General features: G+C 43.9%; 1 protein-coding gene across 4 annotated transcripts in view; it reads right to left on the bottom strand.

Annotated features, from left to right (window-relative positions):
* VASH2 (vasohibin 2) overlaps positions 1 to 20,898 on the bottom strand; it is a 61,675-nt gene that overhangs the window by 28,987 nt on the left and 11,790 nt on the right. For all 4 annotated transcript variants that reach the window (XM_024196288.3, XM_024196291.3, XM_024196289.3 and 1 more), the window contains 3 exons: positions 17,840 to 17,928; positions 14,486 to 14,542; positions 1,320 to 1,394 (listed from right to left, as the gene is read on the bottom strand). In XM_024196288.3, the coding sequence (XP_024052056.1) occupies positions 1,320 to 1,394; positions 14,486 to 14,542; positions 17,840 to 17,928 (221 nt within the window). The remainder of the gene's footprint in view (positions 1 to 1,319; positions 1,395 to 14,485; positions 14,543 to 17,839; positions 17,929 to 20,898) is intronic.

The following is a 20,898-nucleotide window of genomic DNA, read 5'->3' as shown; positions in this document are numbered from 1 at the left end:
GGTGGTTGAAGCATGAAAGGACATATGAATCTTTAGCGCATCTGGCATGTAAATATCTTGTGACGCCGGCTGCAACAGTGCCATGCGAACACCTGTACCCACTTTCAGGTGACATTGTTAACAAGAAGTGGGCAGCATTATCTTCTGCAAATGTAAACAAACTTGTTTGTCTGAGTGATTGGCTGAACAAGAAATAGGACTGAGTGGACTTATAGGCTCTAAAGTTTTACACTGTTTTATTTTTGAATGCAGGTTTTTTTTGTACATAATTCTACATTTGTAAGTTCAACTTTCACAATAAAGAGATTGCACTACAGTACTTGTATGAGGTGAATCGAAAAATACTATTTCTTGTTTTTTACCGTGCAAATATTTGTAATCAAAAGTAAATATAAAGTGAGCATTGTACACTTCGTATTTTATGTTGTAATTGAAATCAATATATTTGAAAAGGTAGAAAACCTCCAAAAATATTTAAATGAATGGTATTCTGTAATTGTTTAATTGCGTGATTAATCATGATTAAATTTTTTTTAAATCACTTGACAGCCCTACCCTTTTGCATTTAGGGCCCTCAATGCTCTGTCGCGGAACTTCCCGGGGAGCAGGATCAGAACACACATGGTATGCAGCAGCACACGTAGCCCAGTCTTGTGCTACTACAGAATCTTAGGACAAAGAAGGTTAATTCACTGGTACCAGTACAAGGAAGAGAGTCTCAGCCTGAAAGCTGAACATCCTTTGCTTTTCTGGGTTTGAATAAGAACCAAAGCATTACTTTACAGTAGTTTAAAGGTTTAGCTACACTACAACATGCACATGCTTAGTTCTGTACACAGCACAATTAGAGGGGATCAGTGACAAAAGGCATCAAGACTCCGATAGTACTGTGTTGGGCATATGTTATAGTAACCTAGATTGTACAGACCTGAATATCAAACTCAGTCAACAGGCTGTTAATGATTTGCCCAGGATGGCTAGGGAAGGATTTAAGAGCTGAACTAGATAGCTATTTATCTAGGCATTTAGGGTCAGATCCTCAGATGGTGTAAACAGATGTCAAAGTCAATGGAGTTGACTTTAATAGGATTATGCTGATTTACACTAGAAGATCAGGGCCTAGTACCACGCTGAGCTCCTAATAAGGAGGATTCATTTATTCAATAAATCACTGAAAATCACTTAGACACATGGAGCCCCTCTAACTCACCTTCCACAGAGGCTGTCATACTGCATCCCTAAAGTGCAGATACATTAACTAGTATTATTTTTAAGTGGTTACCCCCGTTGGAACAAACTGCACATGGAGAAAAGGATACATCCCCAGGATAACTGCTTCAAGGCATTTGATAGGTAAGGATTCCCTGGTCATTTCTCTTGCCGTCTCCATTAACCTAGGATAGAAAAAAACTTTCAGTCCTTTTAGTGAAAATAGTTAACAAAAATTAAAGGTTCCTCTTACCTGATTAGGGGCCAAATCCCTCTGGTTTTATTGGGCCCAATTCTCCTCTCAAACCACATTCACGTGGATGTAACTGCACTGATTCCTACAGAATCAATCCTAGTTTACAGTGGAGGGGGATAAAAAACAGGCCTTAATATACAGGTAGCCAGGACTGAGTGGCAGCAGATATATTGGAGAACCCAGATGTCTCAGAACAGTCACCTTTAAGTAATGGCTTTTGCTATTTTCCTTACTTAGTGGCAGGAAGCAGGAGAAATAGCTCAGTGGTTTGAGCATTAACCTGCTATACCCAGGGTTGTGAGTTCAATCCTTGAGGGGGCCCACTTAGGGAATCTGGGGCAAAATCAGTACTTGGTCCTGCTAGTGAAGGCAGGGGACTGGACTCGACTCAATGACCTTTCAGGGTCCCTTCCAGCTCTATGAGATGGGCAGCTTTATAATATATGGAGATATACCTAAGAGTCGGACACCCAATTCATGGCATCCAAATCCCCTTGGTGGCTTTGAAAACCCTGCCATAAAAGTTTTACATGGGCTGGAAAGATACAATATTTTCTCCCCTCCTCTGCTTCTCCTCCCAGGACGGCATGGAAACACTGCCCTGAGGGTGCTGGCAGCAGCTGACAGAGGCCGCACTTCAAGGCGCTGCCATGCTGTGGGGTACTAATTCTGCAAACTCCTGCAGCAGGTACATGAAACCCTCATTCCAAACAGCAGCAGCTTCTAACGTATCCTCCTATAGTGTTAAAATGGCTCTGGATCTTTGTGTAGAAAAGAGGTTATGTGCTCAAAACGCCCCCTTGTGCCTGTGGCAATTGGAGTGGATGGTGCAGGTCTGTAATCCTCTTAAAGAGACACCACCATCACTTGGCACAAACAATCCAGTCTCAGTACAGCTGAGAAAGAGCTATTGTGCTGCTGGTCAATAGGTTACTGCTTTTCTGGGCACCCTGGAAGGATGGAGGGAGAAACAAAGCATGGAAGAGGACCAGAAGAGACCCAGAGATAAAAAAGAATCATTCATTAGTAGCTGAAAAACTCAAGTGTTGGGAGAGAGTTGAAATTCTTCTTTAACCTTAGCCTTTCCCGCCCCATCCCACCTGGAAGAGATCTCAGCACCACAGAAACTTTATCTTAAACATTATTGGTATTGGAACTAGAAAGGCTGTTAAAGGTGCACCTGTCAAAACCTCAGTGTCCTATTTTTGCCATCTCCTAACTTATTATGGTCTAACCCATCTTAAAGTGTGCCTGTTTTCCGAGCAGTAGCTCAGTAAAGATGGCATCATGATTCCCTGTTTATTGTCTTTCAATGATTCCCAGTTTGTTTAATCAGAAAAAACATCTTTTCATTTGCAAACTCAACCTAGACTGCAGCAAACTCATTTGCAAACTCAACCTGCAGGGACAACCTAGAATATGAAAGTCAAGCTGGGTCTTGTCTGGCTCCTACCGCCTCACCGTCAGTAACAGAAACCCTGTCACTGGAATTCAGTAGCGATTCGGCGGATGGTGCAGAACAGAATCCTAGTCGTTCTCCCAGTGCTGTCAGAGTAACAAGCTGCACAATCACATTATAGCCGGGAAAGGAAGTACCTAGGACTCTGATGACACAGAGAGAGCGTATCTCTCAGGTAGGAAGTTGCCACACGTGTAACTCGCCTCAAGCACAGCAAGCCCCAGGCCCCAAACACATCACAAAGCACTATTAAGTCAGAGCTTTACAGACTTCTAGAGGGAGAAACAAGATAGCTTTGAAATCTGGACATTTCAGGCACACGCCACACCAAATGTTCTTCTTTGGACAGAGACAGTCTTCCCCTCTGCTCCATACAGCACTGAGCACACGTACAGTACAAAAACAGATACCAATGGCAGAGAAGTCAAACAAGATTAGACACTGCATATGCTGAGCCAATTGTTGCAGCCTCTCCACTGGCTGCGGCATCAGGTCCCTTGTCGGCTGCTGTTATATGTTCATAATTATCACCAGTTCCAGAAGCAGTCAGTGTGGGTATAATATTAATGTCTCCATTGCCAGGGAGCCTTCGCAAACCAACTGACATAAACAAGTTGCCAAATTAGTAGTGACTTATCTGTCATAGCAACATTCATATTGTTTATCACTGTTACAAAGTTACATTTAATGTATGTTCTGTTTACAATGCATGAACTCATTTATCTTGAATCAGAGCTCTCCAAGATACATTAAGACAGATTGAAATTCAACATATGAGGCATTCTGCTGGCTTAACAGAGACAGACACACTCTGTCTATTGGTGCACAACCCACCACGTATTATATCGGTCTGCCTTTCATCAAAGTCAGTGGCAGAATTCCCATTCAATGGAAGCAGGATCGTCCCTCCTATTTTTTGTATTAGTGTTCTAGAACAGTAGTCGTCCCTAACAATAGGGATTGGAATGGGATTCAGAGCCTTTCACCAGTAGATCACCAGTGTAGGTTGACCAGACAGCAAGTGTGAAAAATCGGGACAGGGTGTGTGTGGTAATAGGAGCCCATATAAAAAAAAAGTCCCAAATAGTGGGACATCTGGTCACCCTACCAGTATGGAACTAAGCTAGGGCACTAGTGACCAAAAAAAAGTTACCAGTGATCATCTGATGGCTGTTCACGGACATACAGGGAATGAGTTGGCTACACAGTTTAATTCACAGTAGACACATCATGGGAAACCATCATAATGCACATCATTGCTTACAGTGTCAGAGGCCAAGGACTGACGGGACAGGCAACTGCCCACTCTCCACTAGAGATGGCCCCGCCAGGTCAAGGTTGAGACAAGCTGGTACACTGGTGAAGCTTGCCCTGGGGCTGCCTGGGCCAGGCCTCAAGAACTTCAGTCTCCACAGCTGTCATTCACATAGATGTGCAAAAGAATTATATTTTTTCCCAAAGGCCTTGTTGATACTGGGGGGGGGGGGGAAAGCTATATTTGATCTGGATTTTCATTTGTTATTTATTGGGGGGGGGGGGGGAGGGGAATAATCTCATAATTAGAAATTAATCTGGAACACGGTGGTATTAAGATAGGATCCAGTCTAGTGCCCACAGAGGTCAAGGACAGTCTTCTGTTGCCTTTAGCAGCATTTGGATCATACCATTAAACTACATTTGTTTTGGTTATTGGAAGTCATCCTATTGGATTTACCACTCCTGATCCTCTATTGTATCCAAAAGTCACAGTCAAAAGCATCTCCTCTTGCCACCTGTGAGACCCTCACTTGTCCTTCCTGTGACTGCATAGCACAGTTATGCAAGGCCTGACCCAATGGGCTTTGGATCAGGCCCTCAGCCAGTCAAAGGAGGAGTCTAAACTTAAATTGCCTTAAATGTCACGCAACTTCTCTCTTTGCTGGAGTGTACAATTTGTACTACCCCCCTTCCCCCCCAGCACAGCCACTCCTACCCCTAATATATGTAACCAGTTCAGTTGGCTGTTCTAATGAGGAGTCTTTTTCTTTTTGCTGTATACCTAGCACTGTTTCAATGGGCGATATTTCCTTCTACCGTAAATTGCTTCAGGACCACAAAATATCAGTGTGCCCATCTGGATTAACTCCTTCGCCGTACATACAAAAAGAAAATAATAGTGTGTTAATGGTACCTCTTAGGAATCTTGGGATTTCCATTAAAGCAAGACTGCTTACAAAAATTCCACAGGAGTGGCTTTTTTTTTTTAATCAGTGCGCTATACCCATGTCACATAAAGGGTTACATCTAACTGACAAAAGTAAAATTTACTGAGGCCTGGTCTACACTACAGACTTAGGTCAATGTAAGGCAGCTTACGGTGACCCAACTCTGTAAGCATCTACACTAAAATGTAGCTCCCACCAACGTAACTCACCTACTACACCAACCTAATAGTAACTTCACCTCCACGAGAGACAAAGCACTGGTCGATGTAGTTAGATTGACGCTGTGTCAGTGTAGATGCTTGTTGTTTACATCAACTGTTGCTGCCTTTCAGAAGCTGTCCCATAATGCCTCACACAGAGGTAAATCGGTGCAAGCACTCCTGGTGAGAATGCACACCGCTGGCACAAGGAAAGGAGCGTAGTGTGGATGTGCAAAAGTGATTTAATTACTGCAATGGCTGTACGTCAATATAATTTAGGTAAACTTAATTTTGTAGTGTAGACTTGCCCTATGTGTCAAACTTTTATCAAGTAGAGTCTGAGGGGTCTTGACATACTCCCTCTGCTGGAGTTTATGGATGTGATTCTTTTCACTGATGCACCAGTGTGAATCTGGCCTAGCTTCACTGAAGTCAACTTACTTACTGGTGTCAGGGGCCTGATCCAAAGCCCACTGAGGTCAATGCAATGACTTCCATTGACTTTAATGACTTTGGATCAGGCTCTATGTTTTCTATTGGGGCCCTACTCCTCCCCAGGTATTGGCACGTTTGACGTCCATGAACTCTCCCCCTACCCTGAGTATTTCTACGGCTCCTGGCACTGCTAAGCACTAGTTTTGCCAAATGTGAACTTCACAAGGTTTCTCAAAGTACCTCACTACAAGGGAATTTCTATCAGTCCTCTCGCATATCCATTTAAGTTTTCTGGGCACTTTGCTTGCATATATAATGCCCAGGGGCTGTGTACCCTGTGGAGAAAACTAAATCAGCAGTAATTTAGTATTCTCAATGACATAGACAAGAAAGTGAACTGCTCAAATCCAGCTACAGCAATTGGAGCAGCTACTAGTAGAGTCGTGACAATAACATGGGGGGTCTTTAATGGGAAAATGTACATTAGCATCAGTCTGAATAAACCAGTATGTCTGTAAATTTTCCTCTATCTGCAAGATTAGAAGCAGATATTCAAATATTCTCTCCAGGCTATTGTCTGGACACAATGTGCGCAAAATTTTCCAGTCACACTGGGGTTCCTGGAGAACAGGGTATGTTAACACAGGGCTTGCTCTTCTGTTATTAGGGTAAGTAGTTCCAAAGTGTGACAGAAGCAGGCAGGTGGGTTCGGGCTTTTTTTAAAAGCACTTCTTTAATCAATTATCCGTTATATTCCCAGTCACAGAATTACTCAACCTGGTCCTTCTGCAAATCAGCCTCTGTACTACAATTTCTCCAAGCCCTTGGAATCTGACTCAAGGAGTCTGTCCAGATGTGAGGTTTTGATAGGGTTGTAACTCAAGATTACCAGTTAGCTCGAGCCAATAACAAAATTGCAAGGGTTTGTTCCTTGTTGTGGGTCATGTTTGTGTCCTGGAACAAAAGACTGGGGAGTTCTAGACTGGCATTAGCAACTGTGTTAATTGATTCCCAATCCATCGAGTTAACTACATGAGTTACAACACAGCCAAAAATGTCAGAGAAAAATTTTCATTAGCATATAAGTGACATAGGTCTGGTCTTCACTTAAAAGTTTTAGAGGTATGAATTGTTATACTAGTAAAGAACTCTAGTACGGATGCAGTTTTATCAGCTTAAAGGTGACATACCAATACAGTTACTCCTCTTTCCATATGGCAACAGCTGTACCCGTTTAAAGTATTTATAGTTAAAAAAGCTTGTTTAAGGCAGTACACCTTTCTAATATAGAAGGGCCTATCACTTCTGAAAATGGCACCCAGGCATTTTTGAAAAGTGTCTCTAGTCTAGATAAACCTCGAGGAGTCTGGCTGGCAGGCTGCCAATTGTTAGCCAAGAGTGAGTTATTCTTAACAGTATTTTTAAATATTGCATCCTATCAAGCCTGTCTCCCTTAACATTAAGTGTCTCAAACAGATAATTCATGCTCTCCTTCCTACGCGGAGCTCTGAATTTTCATTCTCTCATGGATCAGACTGATACTGGTAATAAATCCCTCCTGTGTCTAGTCCCTCCTTTCATAACAATATACCAGAGCTATTTCAAGACAAATTTCACATGATCTTCAATTTGTATGTAGCTTCTTAACACATTTGAGCTCACCCATTGGTCTCTTGAGGGGAAGAAGCAACAGAACCTTTGCTAGGTCAGAGCAATATAGAATCATTTAAAAAAAAAATCAACTTCATAAGCACAAGTCAGGAGCCCAGTATGGCGGTGCAGAACACGTACAATTCCCAAAGGAGTCAATGGAAACTGAGGGCACACTGCTGGATCAAGCCCCATATGTACGCTTGCTCATCCAGATGGACTTCTGTATTTCCACACGATCAATACAATGGAAGTAATGAGCCTTTCACTAGCACCTTGAGAGGGAGACACTTACCAAATGCAGATTTTATAGAAAGCCAAACTCGGAGGCAAAGAGCTATTAAAAGACTCAAGCTAGTGACCCTTGAGAAGGATGGTCTTGTAGTCACTAAAGTGGGCCTTAAAAGATCAAGGTTCAATTCCTGGCTCTGCTCCAAATTCCCATTGTAATGTTGGACAAATCACTTCATCTGCCTGTGCCTCCATTTTCCATCTGTAAAATGGGAATAACAATGCCTTTCCCCCACCCTTCATCTGTTCTGTCTATTTAGATAATTGCCAAATTAAAACCAAGTTTAGTGACCGTTACTGTTACAGCAGGACACACCCTGCCCACCCAAAACCTTAAAAACCATGTAAATAAGAAGTTTAGGGGAAGACTTGTACATTTCTTGCCACCTTCAAGTTGCCTACAACACTGCTTCAGTAACACACTCCATAACTTCACTTCCATCTCCAACAGTTATCCCAAAGCGATACCTACCCCAGCTCCAGACTTGCACCCTTATACCTTAACAGTGACCTCATCTGTGTTTATATCAATCACATCAACAGACCAGCACATCTGGCCAGCACACATTCCATGCATTTGGGAAGTGTTCTTGGGGAACCAGGGCGCAGTACCCAGCTTGTCTGACTCACGAAAGACCTTCCCCCCATACCAGCCTCTGCTTGAACCAAAACCAATCAGAAGAAAGACTTACAAAAAGCAATGGAAAGGCCATGGGAGACACACGTAAACCCCTCCAGACAAGGGTGACAGGATTAAGGAAACTCTCCTAGCCTCATCTGCATCGAAGATGGGACAGGGAGGCATCCCCATTAGCATACAGATTGGAGAACAAAGATCCTAAGGCAAGAACCGCATGGAACTCTGGGACCAGAAAAGCAGGGAAGCACTGGATGATGGGGGAATCTCTGCTCCAGATGTTAATGAACCTACACCTGCATACACCCAGCTCAGTAGTTGTCAGACCAATTCTAGTAATAAATCCTTTATTGGTATCCAAAATACTGAAGCTGCCTAATTGCATTGTGAGAGCCCTCCAAGGAACACTGCCCATGGTCAGGAATAATCAGTTCCTATTGCCTAGCCTGAACAAAACAACTTTGGTATACTCCCTTGAGCCATCAGTTTACCCACAAACAAATCTAGTGTTCTCCCTTGAATCATTGTTCTTTCCCTACAAAAACTCCTACCCATGCTCAAGTAAGTGCTCTGATGCCTGGATCCAAAATCTGCATCAGTTCCATTGGGATTTCATCTTCTCCTGACTGATCATGCTGGGGGCCCTCAGCTACCACCACCACCACCACCTGGGAACCCTGATCGATTCAAACTTCACGGAGTGGTGAGAACCCATCTCTCTCTAGGTATAGCCTTCTGACCCTGACTTGTGTGAGCAGTTATAGTTTTCTAAACCTGATTTTTATAATCAAATTTAAGTTAGATTTAATATTATAACTGTTTTGTTTGTTTGGCTCCCCTTGTATGGTTATTACCTAGCAATAAATAACTTTCATGGTTAAGCTGATTGCTTCTCTCTCCCCCCCTCGTGGGTGTTTTTTGGCTTCCCCATTCACTCTGCAGCAATGCTCCTCGTACCTAAGCTAAAGATCCCTGCAGCACCCAAAAATCCTGAGGTTTGCTCATCACGTGGGTTACTACCAGAACAATTGTAACGTGAAAGTGGGGACAGGGACGTGCTGAACCTGGGGCATATGAGGGTGGCAGCTTGGAAGTGCTGCTTGACCCAGCCTACTGAGTCCAGAGACATATAAGGGGTCAGCTTGGGAGTGCTGATTAACCCAGTCCTCTCAGACGTGCTCTGTTAATGTGGGTGTTCATCTGATTCTGGGGCTGGAAGAATCCAGCCCTGGGGAACCTAGGACCTGCAGGGTAGCTCCATTGGGAGGGAACTTGCAGACAGGAGAAGTAGAGCTCCGTATGAGAACACAAGTGACACAAGCAGTACATTGATAGAAGTACAGAACCCCCCTGAAGAGTAACCCTAATGAATGAGCATACCCCAAAGTAACGGGCAAATCTGGTAACAGAAGTTATTCTGCCCCAACACTACTGAAGATAAGTAAATAAACTGGTATAATCACCCTGAAAGCCAGTGTGGTACAGAGCCTAGGACTGGAGTTTGACCTGGATTCTGTGCCTGCAGTGAGTGACCTTGCATAAGGTATTTAAAGCTTGGGGCGGGGGGAGGAGGAGTGTTCAGCAGCTGTTCCCTAACCAGCTTCTAGGTTGGGGTTCATGGTATCAGTTAATCATAAGGATAGGGAACTGCTTGGCAATTTATACAGCATTTAGAACAGGGGAGATTTGAACTCCTGGGCTCTTGTTTCCAACTCAGGGAGCTTTCTCCTACATTCCAGGGGTATTTGGTGAGGGAGTCAGAGCGCGTCACTCAATTTTTTAGCTTTCCTCAGAAGTAAGTGACTGCAGATCTGCTATGGCATGAATGCTACTGAACTGCAATCTGGAGGATTTTGCCTGGCAAAAACTTTGTTGTTACTGTTAAAAAGTTATCAGTGTTTTATAGGCAAACATTCCCGCTGCATAACTCATATTCTAGGAACCAGCATATGGGGAGCAACAACGTGGCCAAAGGAGAGGGCCCAGAGTGCTTTAGATTTCTTGAAAAAAAGGGGTGACCAAGACACGGAAGACAAGCCAGTGAAAAATTTGCATAAATGAGTGACTTTTACAGGTTTGTTACTATCAGTTCATTTTTCATCGAACTGCCATGAAAAATTCAGATTGTGCTTAAAGCTTTGATTCCATGGCTTGGTTTTTGCCATTTCAATGAGACTTTCACAAAACAAAGATGTAAAGCACCTCTTAAAACTCAGCTCTGTAACACAACCCTAACTATCGTGATGTTACCTCTGCATCATATGCTCTTCAAGGCAGGGATTGAGACTTACTATATGCGTATACCATGCAGTTCTGATCTCAGGTGGGGTCTCTAGTCCAAAATAAATCTTGCAAATAATAAACTTAATTCATCCTGGCATGAAACTTCTGAACTGAGACCTAGACCAAAAACTCAAACTCAGCTGTACAATGGAGGGAGGAGAGGCAATACATGATCACAATTAAAATTTGAGAGAAAATCCCAAGGAAATGTACAAAGTTAAAAAGAGCACAGCTAGCAATAGCTAATGAAAGTAGCTCACCCAGCAAGCTTTTCCCAATACTGCTTTGTCATTTCAGGAACAAAATAAACTTGTGGCACTCAATGTGTAAACCAACAGGAATCACTACAGAAGCAGTGAGCAGTAAAGCCTCTAGAAGCATCCCTGAAAATAATCCATCAATCACAGCAGGCAGAGTTTGCAACAAAATGGAAAACTTCTATTTAGCCAGTGGCCTTTGATTTAAAAGACAAACTTGGGGCTTGACCCTGCACAGTTCTGGGCACTTCACAGAAGTGCTGAGTGTCTTCAGCTGGAGCGAGGGCCCAATTCAGCAAAGCAATTAAGCACAGGCTTAAAGTGTCAGTGACTGAAAGCATGTGCTGGAAGTCAAGCACCTACTTCAGCGTTTATTGAATAGGAATGGATTTATGCCCTCCTTACATGGTTTACTCAATCAGGGCCTATGCACCCTGGCTTCAGGTTTCATGAACAGCTGCACAGGGCAGCTGGAAGACACAGTGATGACCAATGATTTCTTCTCCCTGTCCCCTTTCCCCCCCAACAATTTAAAATGAACAAACAAATACATCCAGCTGGCATTTTACAGCCAATAGCTAAGTAATTGCAGAGCAAGAAATGGTTTCCCAACAGAGCCCCTATTTAATCACTGCAATAGCCATGGAAAAATGTGTGTACTGAAAGGGCCAGATCCTCAGCTGGTGTAAATCTATGTAGCTCCACTGACTTTAATGGAGCTATGCCAATTTAACCCTCTGGTGGAACTGGCCCATACAGTGCAGTTCATTAGAGTACCTGAAAACAATTTACAGTATTATTCCTGTTTCATAGATGGGGAAACTGAGACACAGAGTGGCCAATGTTTTCAAAATTGGGTACCTAAAGTTAAGCCCCTAAATCCATATACAAGCACTCAAATGAGCAGCCTGAATTTCAGAGGTGCTGGACATCCAATTAAGTAAAATGTGTGTGCTCGGCTGGAGACACTCAGCATCTCACAGGACTGAGCCCGTCATGAGAAATCATTACATTTTCATACAACCTGCAAACAAGCTGAATGAAGCTGATCAGTCTTCCCATGCCTCCAGGCCTGAGTGGTTAACTGAGATTAAAGAACACTAGAGTGATTATGGTAGCTCAAGATCTGATCCATTAGCTGCTTCAATAGTTCTTATTGTAATTGCGTGACAATTGTCAGAATTATCCTCCCCCTATATATAGTAAGGGCTAGTCTACACTGGCAATGCTAAAGTGTTGCCGCGGCAGTGCTTTAACATGCCTAAAAAAAGCCACCTCAACGAGGGGCGTAGCTCCCAGCACTGGGGCACTGTTTACACTGGTGCTTTACAGCGCTGAAACGTGCTGCATTCGGGGGGGTGTTTTTTCACACCCCTGAGTGAGAAAGTTGCAGCGCTGTTAATTGCCAGTGAAGACAAGCCCTAAGTTAGGGTACCCAAAAAAGGCCAGAGGATCAAATGCACCTCACAGGCCCTAAAGTACAGCTAATAGCTGATCAAATCTAGGCTATTATTGCTGGTGACCTTCAAACAAGCAATTTCTATTCATCCGTCAAAAAAGGGACCAGTACAAGCAATGTTACAGTGGGCTTGTAAGGATAAGGCCTGTAGCCATATTGTAAGGCCTAAGGCCTTCGTCCGCAGCCAGGTTAAAAGAGCAGCAGCCATTAGCTGAGAAGCAGGAAGTCACATCCTCACATTCCATCTAAATTACATTAAAACAATGTAATATCAGGCTGTTAAGGAGACCCCGTCCTAATAGCACCCACTATCACCAGATAAAGAAACAGAGCGTAAGATGGTTAACGAAAACTTAAGTTTGATAGCATTCTGCCTGGCAAGAAACCACTTATCAATAGTTATGGTTGTGAAATCCTCATTTCTTTATTGTTTTGTCATTATGGTGCCCACTTCCTTACTGTTTGTCTGTAAGATCTCTGTCTGATTCTTTGATCGTTTCCGTCTGTTACATAATTAATTTTGCTAGATGTAAATTAATTAAGGTGGTGGGGTATGATTGGTTAGAGAATTTTGTTAGGATTGGTTAATAAAATTTTAGTAAAATAATGGGTTAAGGTATAGCTAAGCAGGACTCATGTTTCACTATATAAACTGGGGTCCAAAAGGAAGTTCTTTGGGAACCAGCTCCAGGACACAGCCCCATCAGAGCTGCCAGACCGCAACACTCTGCCAATAACACTGTGCAGAAACTGGAGTCCCCCAGATGGACCTGACCCCGACTGGCCAGCAGGGAAAAGTTCATCTGTCCTATTGGGAGTGGTGAGCATTGTATGTGTAGCGTGTGCATTCTGGTTTTGGTGATTGGTAATAAACAGAGGATAAAGATATTACTGTGTAAGGCTCTTTCACGGGTAAAAGGTCCTGCAAACCTGCAGAAAATTACACTCTGAGCCCTAGGAACAGGGTAAGGGTGGGTGCCCTAGAGTGTAAGGTTATGCCTGAGCCCACAGAAGGGTACGAGTGGGTGCCTAAATTAAGAGGGTTACGCCTTGAGCCCTCGGAACTGGGTAAAGGTGGGTGCCCCTAGAGTGTGTGAGTAACAGAGAATTTTGTGTGGGTAACCGGCTGAGTTCACACTTTTCATTAGTGATGTAAATTTATTTGCAAATCAGATGCAGCCCATTGCTCCTGGCAAGTTGACACCAGGGGTGTCACAAAGTGAGGTCACCTCTGCTTTTAGCTGTGTTCTTCAAAGCTCTACACAGGTTTATTTTATTCCCCATCAATGAAGCTCCTCGCAGACTTTATGAAAAGCCTTTTCAGGAAGGTAACGACGAGAAAAATCAAAGTGCTTCCAGCTTTTATAAAAAAGATAGAGATAAATGGGTAAACAGAGGAAATGACTGACATTAGACCCCCCCCCCCCATTGCCAGGGGGTTACAGGAATATCCTGATTCTGCTAGATTCTGGTTCAACAAAGACCGTCATGTGAGGTCTTAAATGAAAACCAGGGTCACACTGGTTGTTAATACCGTTGTGAAGTGTACATACAGTATACGGAAAATATGTTTTTAGATTCTGTATCACAGCAGAGGTGGAGAAACAGGTTTCCTGTCAGATTGTTTATTCACCTGTCTCTCTGTCAGATGAAAGCTAACACAACGGACATCCATCTACATACGAACGTACGGAAGGAATGTGAAGTCAACAAGGCAGCACCACATAGGAAAACAAGCCATGGGGCAGATGGGGGGTTATACTATCTGAGTAGACAGTAAACGGGGGAAGAGGGGAGGGATATAGGTAGGAAGCAAGGAAGACTTCCATCATAATGACCCAGACTGGAAGCAGTCACAGAGATGAGTACTGGACTTTCTCAATCGATTCCAGATTCATCCCAGAACTGCCATCAGTCTCAATTGCAAACTGTACTCGGGCCAGGCATTTATGATTACAGTCACAGTGAAGTACAGGAGAGAGAAACCATGGGTCAGATCCTTAGCTGATGACTTCAACAGAGCTATGTCAGTTTACACCAGCTGAGGATCTGTATATACCTGTCCAGGAAAAGAATTAGATTATCTCAGAGCCTCAGGAATGTAAGAGAACCAAACCAATCTGCAGGCAGGCAGATGCCACTTACCCACTTAGAGGTCTTGTTTTCCTAATTTCAAAGAACTGAGTTCCTGTGTGATTGTATCTGGATTTTGTCATTTAAAGTAAAGTAACTTTAAGAAAGAGTCAGACAACAAAACAATAAAGCTCACCAAGGTGATGGAAAGTCTCTTCTCACTCTCAAATCGTAATTTCCGCTGAAAGCATAAAGCGGGTACTAAAATGCCACCGACTCTCATGGCAGAAATTAAATCCTATATATGTGAAATAAAACTGAATTCTATTTTCTCAACTGTGAGGAGATGCAAGTGAAAGAGGTTGTTAAATCTGATCCAAATATTAAATGCTGCAAGAGATAATTATTAATTTTCTTGCCATCTCAGATCTCTCTCCTGTTAGTATGGGGGATGGGGAAGGAAAGAATCACAATGGAAAAGAGAAGTAAAGTTTATAAATCTATCTAGAACAGTCCACCTCATTCATTGTTAAAGAATGCTCATAACCTCCCCTTCATGCAAAAAGAATCGTGCTATTCATGTAGGTTTCCCTATAGGCAACATGTGGCTGATAATTTCCAAATATAAACAGATGCAAGTCATTCTCCATGACAGCAAGACAACGAGAACATCTGTTAACAATATGAGGTGAGGAATGAGCCACAAGCTCATAGCACACAGCGCGCTAGTGGAAAAACAAAATGTCAGGCCCATTTAACTGAATGTACCTCTGACTCTCAGCACCAGTGGTGTGAATTTTCAGAACAACTGAGCACCCGCAGCTCCCACTGACTTCAGCTGGAGTTGTGGATGCTCAGCGCTTATGAAAATCAGGCCCTACAGACAAAACAGAGCCTGAGGTCTGAGCTGGGTTGCCCTTACTCGGAGCATTCTGAGTGAAACAGAGGGGCATGATAGCCCTCAATGAGAAACCAAAACCCTGCATTTGAAACCCAGCAGACTTTGAAGCCTGTTTAGGTCTGGATCCAAACTTTCAGTTCTCTAGGCCATCTCTAGCACCTACCAAGTAGAGTGGTGTCTACTTTTTAAATTTAAAAATCCCACATATGCATTTCATAGTGTGACAGAGCCTCCTGTCTGCATCACACCGTTCCTCCCTTTCATGAATATTAACAGAGCTCACTGTGTCTGAGTAGCAATCATGCACCAAGGAGTAAAGCAATTCCAGGTCCAAACCTAGCCAAAATTATGTGCTCTCTAAACAACAGATTAGCCATGCCTCTCCCGCTCAGGTTCAGCTGCTGCTGTAACTTCTGCTGGTGCTTTGATCTTTATTGCTGCTCTGCCTGGCCTACCAAACTTCCTGCTATTTTTGGAAACTCTTCCAACTGCCTGTTTTCCCTCCAAATGCTCACCAGCCCCTCATGCGCCGTTGTTTCAATCTCCACTGCTTTTCCATCCAATAAAGACCCCCCAAAAAGTTACAAGAGGGCAGAAATAACTGGCAAATGGAACAAGATGAAAGAGGCTAATTCAATATTTACTCCTGAGGGCACTCTGCACCAAAAAATTTAAAATGCTGCGCACAATATTTTAAAATTCTGCAAATTTTATTTGTCAAATAAATGTGGAGGCTCCAGCATGGCATTGGGGAGCACAGGCCACCGGCTGCACAGAGGTGGGAGATCACTGTGCAGCTTCCCTCCCCCCCCAGGATACGGACTCAGCAGTGAGGCTGCACCCAACCCTGACACAGCACAAGGACCGGACCTGCCCCCAAAACACCCAAGGGCCCTATCCCTCCATGCCAAGTGCACCAGGTGTGGGCAGGCAGGCTCAGCAATGCAGGATCCTCAAGTGGAGGGCTTAGTGTGGGGGCATCCAGATGTGAGTTGAAAGGGCTCTGTGTGGGGCAATCTGGGTGTGGGGGGCTTAAAAAGGTGGGGGGGTCCAGATGCTGGGGGAGTGAGGCTCTGGGGTGGGGATCCAAGTGCAGCTGCTTGGGGCTCGGTAGGGTGGTGATCGGGGGGGGGGGGGGGGGTGGGGGGGGTCTGGAGGAGGGGGGGGGGGGGGATGGGGGAGCAGCTCCCCGTACAGGGATCCCTCCCCCTGCAGCTGAGGAGTGATGAGTGCAGGAAGCGCGGAGCGGTGGGCGCAGTTTGTAGAGCTTCCTACAGCTGAGGCAGATATCTGGAGGGTGGGTCTAATACAGCTGACAGCTGAGCTTGGCGCAGGGCAGGAGCCACCAGCCGGATCTTCTCCAGTCCTGCCCCCTGCCCCACAGTAATTTACCTTTCTGCCGGCTGCCCTGAGCACCCGAAACATACTGCTGGGGAGGGTCGCATGACCGCTCTTGTGGCTTCCCTTTGCTTCCCCGTCAGAAAGTCAATTTTCTGTTGAAGCAAAGAAATCTGCGGGGGACAAATTCTATGCATGTGCAGTGGCACAGAATTCCCCCAGGAGTAAATATTCTGGCCAGTGACTGCTCATTCCATCACTCTGCCCATGTGCCGTGGAAACACGATCAATGTTCAGCGGTGGGGAGAGAAGGGGAAGAAGGGGAAGAAATGCATGTAAGGTTCTGATTAAATCCATAAAAGCCAAGAAACTGAGAAGTGGCTCTCCCCTAAGCATCAAGCTCTACCACAGGGCATGTTCACAGACGTGCAGGTCTCACTCGGGGGGGCTGGTTTGGAGAGGTCAGGACCAGGTCTCCATCTCCATTCCCGGCACTTTGCTTCCCGGTGAGGAGAGCAGCAGCAAAAGTCCCCACGCAGAAATGCAGCAGGGGACTCTGTCTGTGTGTTTTGCTTGAGCAGTGGCTCAAGTTGAGGAGAGAAGGAGGCCACTTGTATGCCCTTCTGGAGTCCACTCTCAGGTAGCTGAGCAAGTGCAGCCCACCTCCTGGTGCACAGGCCCAGGGGCAGCCGAATCCCTCCCTCAGTGAAAAGCGTTAGCTGTGGCTGAGAAGGTGTGGGTCAGATTCAGCCTGGAGGGGAAAAACGCTGTAATCACAGGCTGCAGCGAAATTGGGAAAGGGGTGGATAGTGGCAATGCAAACTGAAAGTGAGCTATCGGGAGAGGCTGGAATATATTACTCCAGGCGCCGTGAATGCTGATCATTTTGAAATTGGCTTAGGAGGTTGTTCTGAACATTCCTATTCATCTATTGAGTTGGCACTTCAGTTAAATTCTGCTCAGTGTCACTAAGAGCTAATTGTGTGGCCCTGAAGACCAGAATGAGGAGCTCGACGCTTAGGTAGTGTCACAAATCTCCACAAGTGCTGGCAGAGTGGGAGTTTTTTCCCTCCTGAATTATCCTCTGTCTTTGCGGCAGCCTTGTGTTTCAGTAAGTTACCCTGTGGGTTCAATGCAGAGTGTAATGACTCTGCCACCCACCCTAGGGCCAAACTCAAGAAGGATACTGCAGCATCTTCATGTAATTCTGTATTGCTTGAAGCCATTCTGGGATAGACATGGAGAGCCTGTAGTTTGGCACTGGCGGCACTGAAGGCTGAAAACAAAAAGGATAAAAAGATGATATTGGTTATTGCTTCCAGGACAGCAGCTAGAACAATTCGGCTCTCAAGGCAGGTGCTTAAAGGGATACAATTCAGAGTTTAGGGCCCGAGAGTGAAAACCCCATATGAAAGCAATCAGCTCCATGTAAATAGTGCAGATTCTGATCTCGGTTACAACAATGTGAACTATACGTTCACTGGAGTTACCCTGCATCTTCTCTGGTGGGACCACTGGCATGAGGAAGGGGCAGCCTTTAAATATCATCCTAGACTGAGAGATCCTGGCAGAGAAACCAAAAGCATTTGCGTTTTAAAACTAGAAAAACCAATTTCACTCAGATTAATGGAATCCCAATGCTGGATTTGTTCCGGACTCTTTAGAGTATTAACTTCAATTTTAATCTCTGGTTTTATCTATCTTGAGAGAGAGAGAGAGAGAGAGAGAGAGAGAGAGATGAATGGAGACAAAGAGCAACTTTGACAATACAAATTTTTCCATCTGCTGGTGGTCAGGGCTCGTTAACGGAGTGCAGCACTGGACCCTAAGTCTGCTGGTAGGGGCAAAGCTCAAGGATTCATCAGGCAGTCCCAGCTCAGCTTTTGCCGTACTGTCCTGCCACATTATAATGGTCATGGGGGAAGGGGAAGGGGACTGCCCTCACCTGTGACTAATTAGCTGCCTTCCCTGCTGAGGCTGTGGGGCTAGGGCTCAGGTGACAGTTTGAAGATCAGTTGGGGCCAGATTTTGGAAGTCAATGGGAGTTAGGAGCTTTTTGTAAATTCCACTGGGCACCTAAATACCTTTAAAAATCTGTCCTCCAATTCATGAGAGACTCCCAGGCAGACGGCCTGTGCAGTGCAATCCTGTAAGCGCTGGGTTAAAGGGCATAACTGATATGTTCAGATTGTGTTAACTAGTTTTTATTTTGAAGAAATAACTGAAGCCATGAAGAAAGGGACTGGCACCCCGTGGCTGGAGAGTGTTCTTTGGTCTGAGGGCTGGTCAAAGAGCTCACTAGTTTACAATGACCTAATCCCGACCCAAGACTTTGAGGTGCCAATTGATCTCAACCCCAACTAGTTTTCAGTGGGAATTTGGGACATTCAGTGGTTCACAGGAAGGACTCAGGCATTTACCGGTTCAAGCCTTTTTGGACAGGACCAGCTTCAAGGTCAGTTCTAGCTCCATGCCCGTTTAAAGCCAATTTCACCAAATCAAACAAACAATGTTGCATCACTGCCTTGAGGAGACACATCTCAGTCTCTGCCCATCACTGCCAGTCTAGAACTTCCCCAGGATATTTACTAAAGCTCCTTCTGTGCCAGCATTATAGGGCTCATTATTTTACCCAGCATTCTTCATCCTTTTGTATGAGTGATTAATGAATTAACACGACACAATAAATAAATAAATAAATAAAAGCCGTAACTTCACTAACCACTGCAGAAGGCAGTAGCCAGACACCACTATCCCTGCATTACAGACATACCAATTTGTTAAGCATAAAGCACTTGTATTAGGGAACCAAGTTCAGGAGGAGCTGTTTATTTAAAATACTAGGCCAAACTTTTCAAAAGTGTCTAGCAATTTTGAGGACTCCATTTTTGGGTGCCTGCTTGAGACACCTTAAAAAGGCCTGGTTTTCAAAGAGTGGGCAATCAGCACTTCCTGGGGAAAAAAGGGTCCCTTTAAAGTATCACAGACTGGGCACCAAAAAATCACCACAGGTTTTGAATATGTGGGTCTTAGGGCCCAATTCTACCATCAGAAACATGATACAATTCCATGGGAAAAACAAGTGATGAGTACATGGATTGCAGTCCTTTGGGAACTGCACCCACGTATTTGAAGGCAGAATTGGCCTTAAGAATTACCTCCCCATACCTTGTGATGGTAGAATAGTTTCAGATTGTTTCCCAAACTCCTGAATATTTCCTGCAAATCCCTTCAGTAAACTGCTATACTGCAGCTGTACCCACTTCCGATTGCCTAATACATTTGAACTCCAATTTATCATTTTAAACTAGTTTGAATGCTGTACTGAACAAGTAACAACTGCAATCATTATAAGCCTAATTTCAAGTAGACAATGTGTATTTGTAATAATGATATTAACACAGACTGAGCAATTCACACATCCATGGGTTGGGTATCAGGAGAGTAATGCTGAGAAAGAGTGGGTAAAATCTTGACACTGTTCATGCCAATAGCAAAACTTCTACTAGTTTCAATAGGTCCTTTCACCCAAGGTGTTTAGAAGACTCAGACAGGTTAGGCCCAAACTATAGGTTTTAGACAATTGCTACTAGCAGCCAGATGCGCGATCGGTCCTTTTTCAAAGACAAAAAAATAAAACAAAACACACATATACACACTATCCTCCAACATCAGTTACATGGAGAAAAAGTATGGGAAATCCTTTCAATGGAAAATATGACAGCCTAGGATCAAGACATTTATAATGTATGGTTACCATTTTCGGAGTTTGAATAAAAAACAAAACAAAAAAAACCAACCCCCAAACAATAAGACATTGACCAAACACAAATGTGTCTTTTAATGGTAACAAACACAGGTTATGAACCAGATTTGTTAATACTTGTATGGAAAGTTCATGTCTGTTAATAAGGTTTTTTTTAAAAATAGCTTTTAGGGGAGAAAAATATTTGTCAGCATCAACATGGGTAGTGTAAAGAGACTCATTCAGTATTATGGTAACACTATGTTAAACAGAGTGATCTGATTATTATATCAATCTATAAGGTCTCTCTAAACAAAAGCTCAGTTATAATGATCATTATTTTGTCTCTGATATTTACATGGCAAGGATTTGTAAACCTGTTAAAACCTCCTAAATAAATTAATAGTTAAACAAAGAAATGTTTTGTGTCTGCCGGCAAAATATTCCCTTTTACTTCTTGCAACCCAACCATTGGGACACTGTGCTGCTGCACACAGAGTA

This window comes from Terrapene carolina, unplaced genomic scaffold (genome assembly GCF_002925995.2).
Source record: "Terrapene carolina triunguis isolate 2854851 unplaced genomic scaffold, T_m_triunguis-2.0 Scaffold262, whole genome shotgun sequence".
Classification (NCBI taxonomy): domain Eukaryota; kingdom Metazoa; phylum Chordata; order Testudines; family Emydidae; genus Terrapene; species Terrapene triunguis.
Note: the sequence above shows the minus strand (reverse complement) of the source record. Positions and strands in the feature narration are given on the sequence as shown.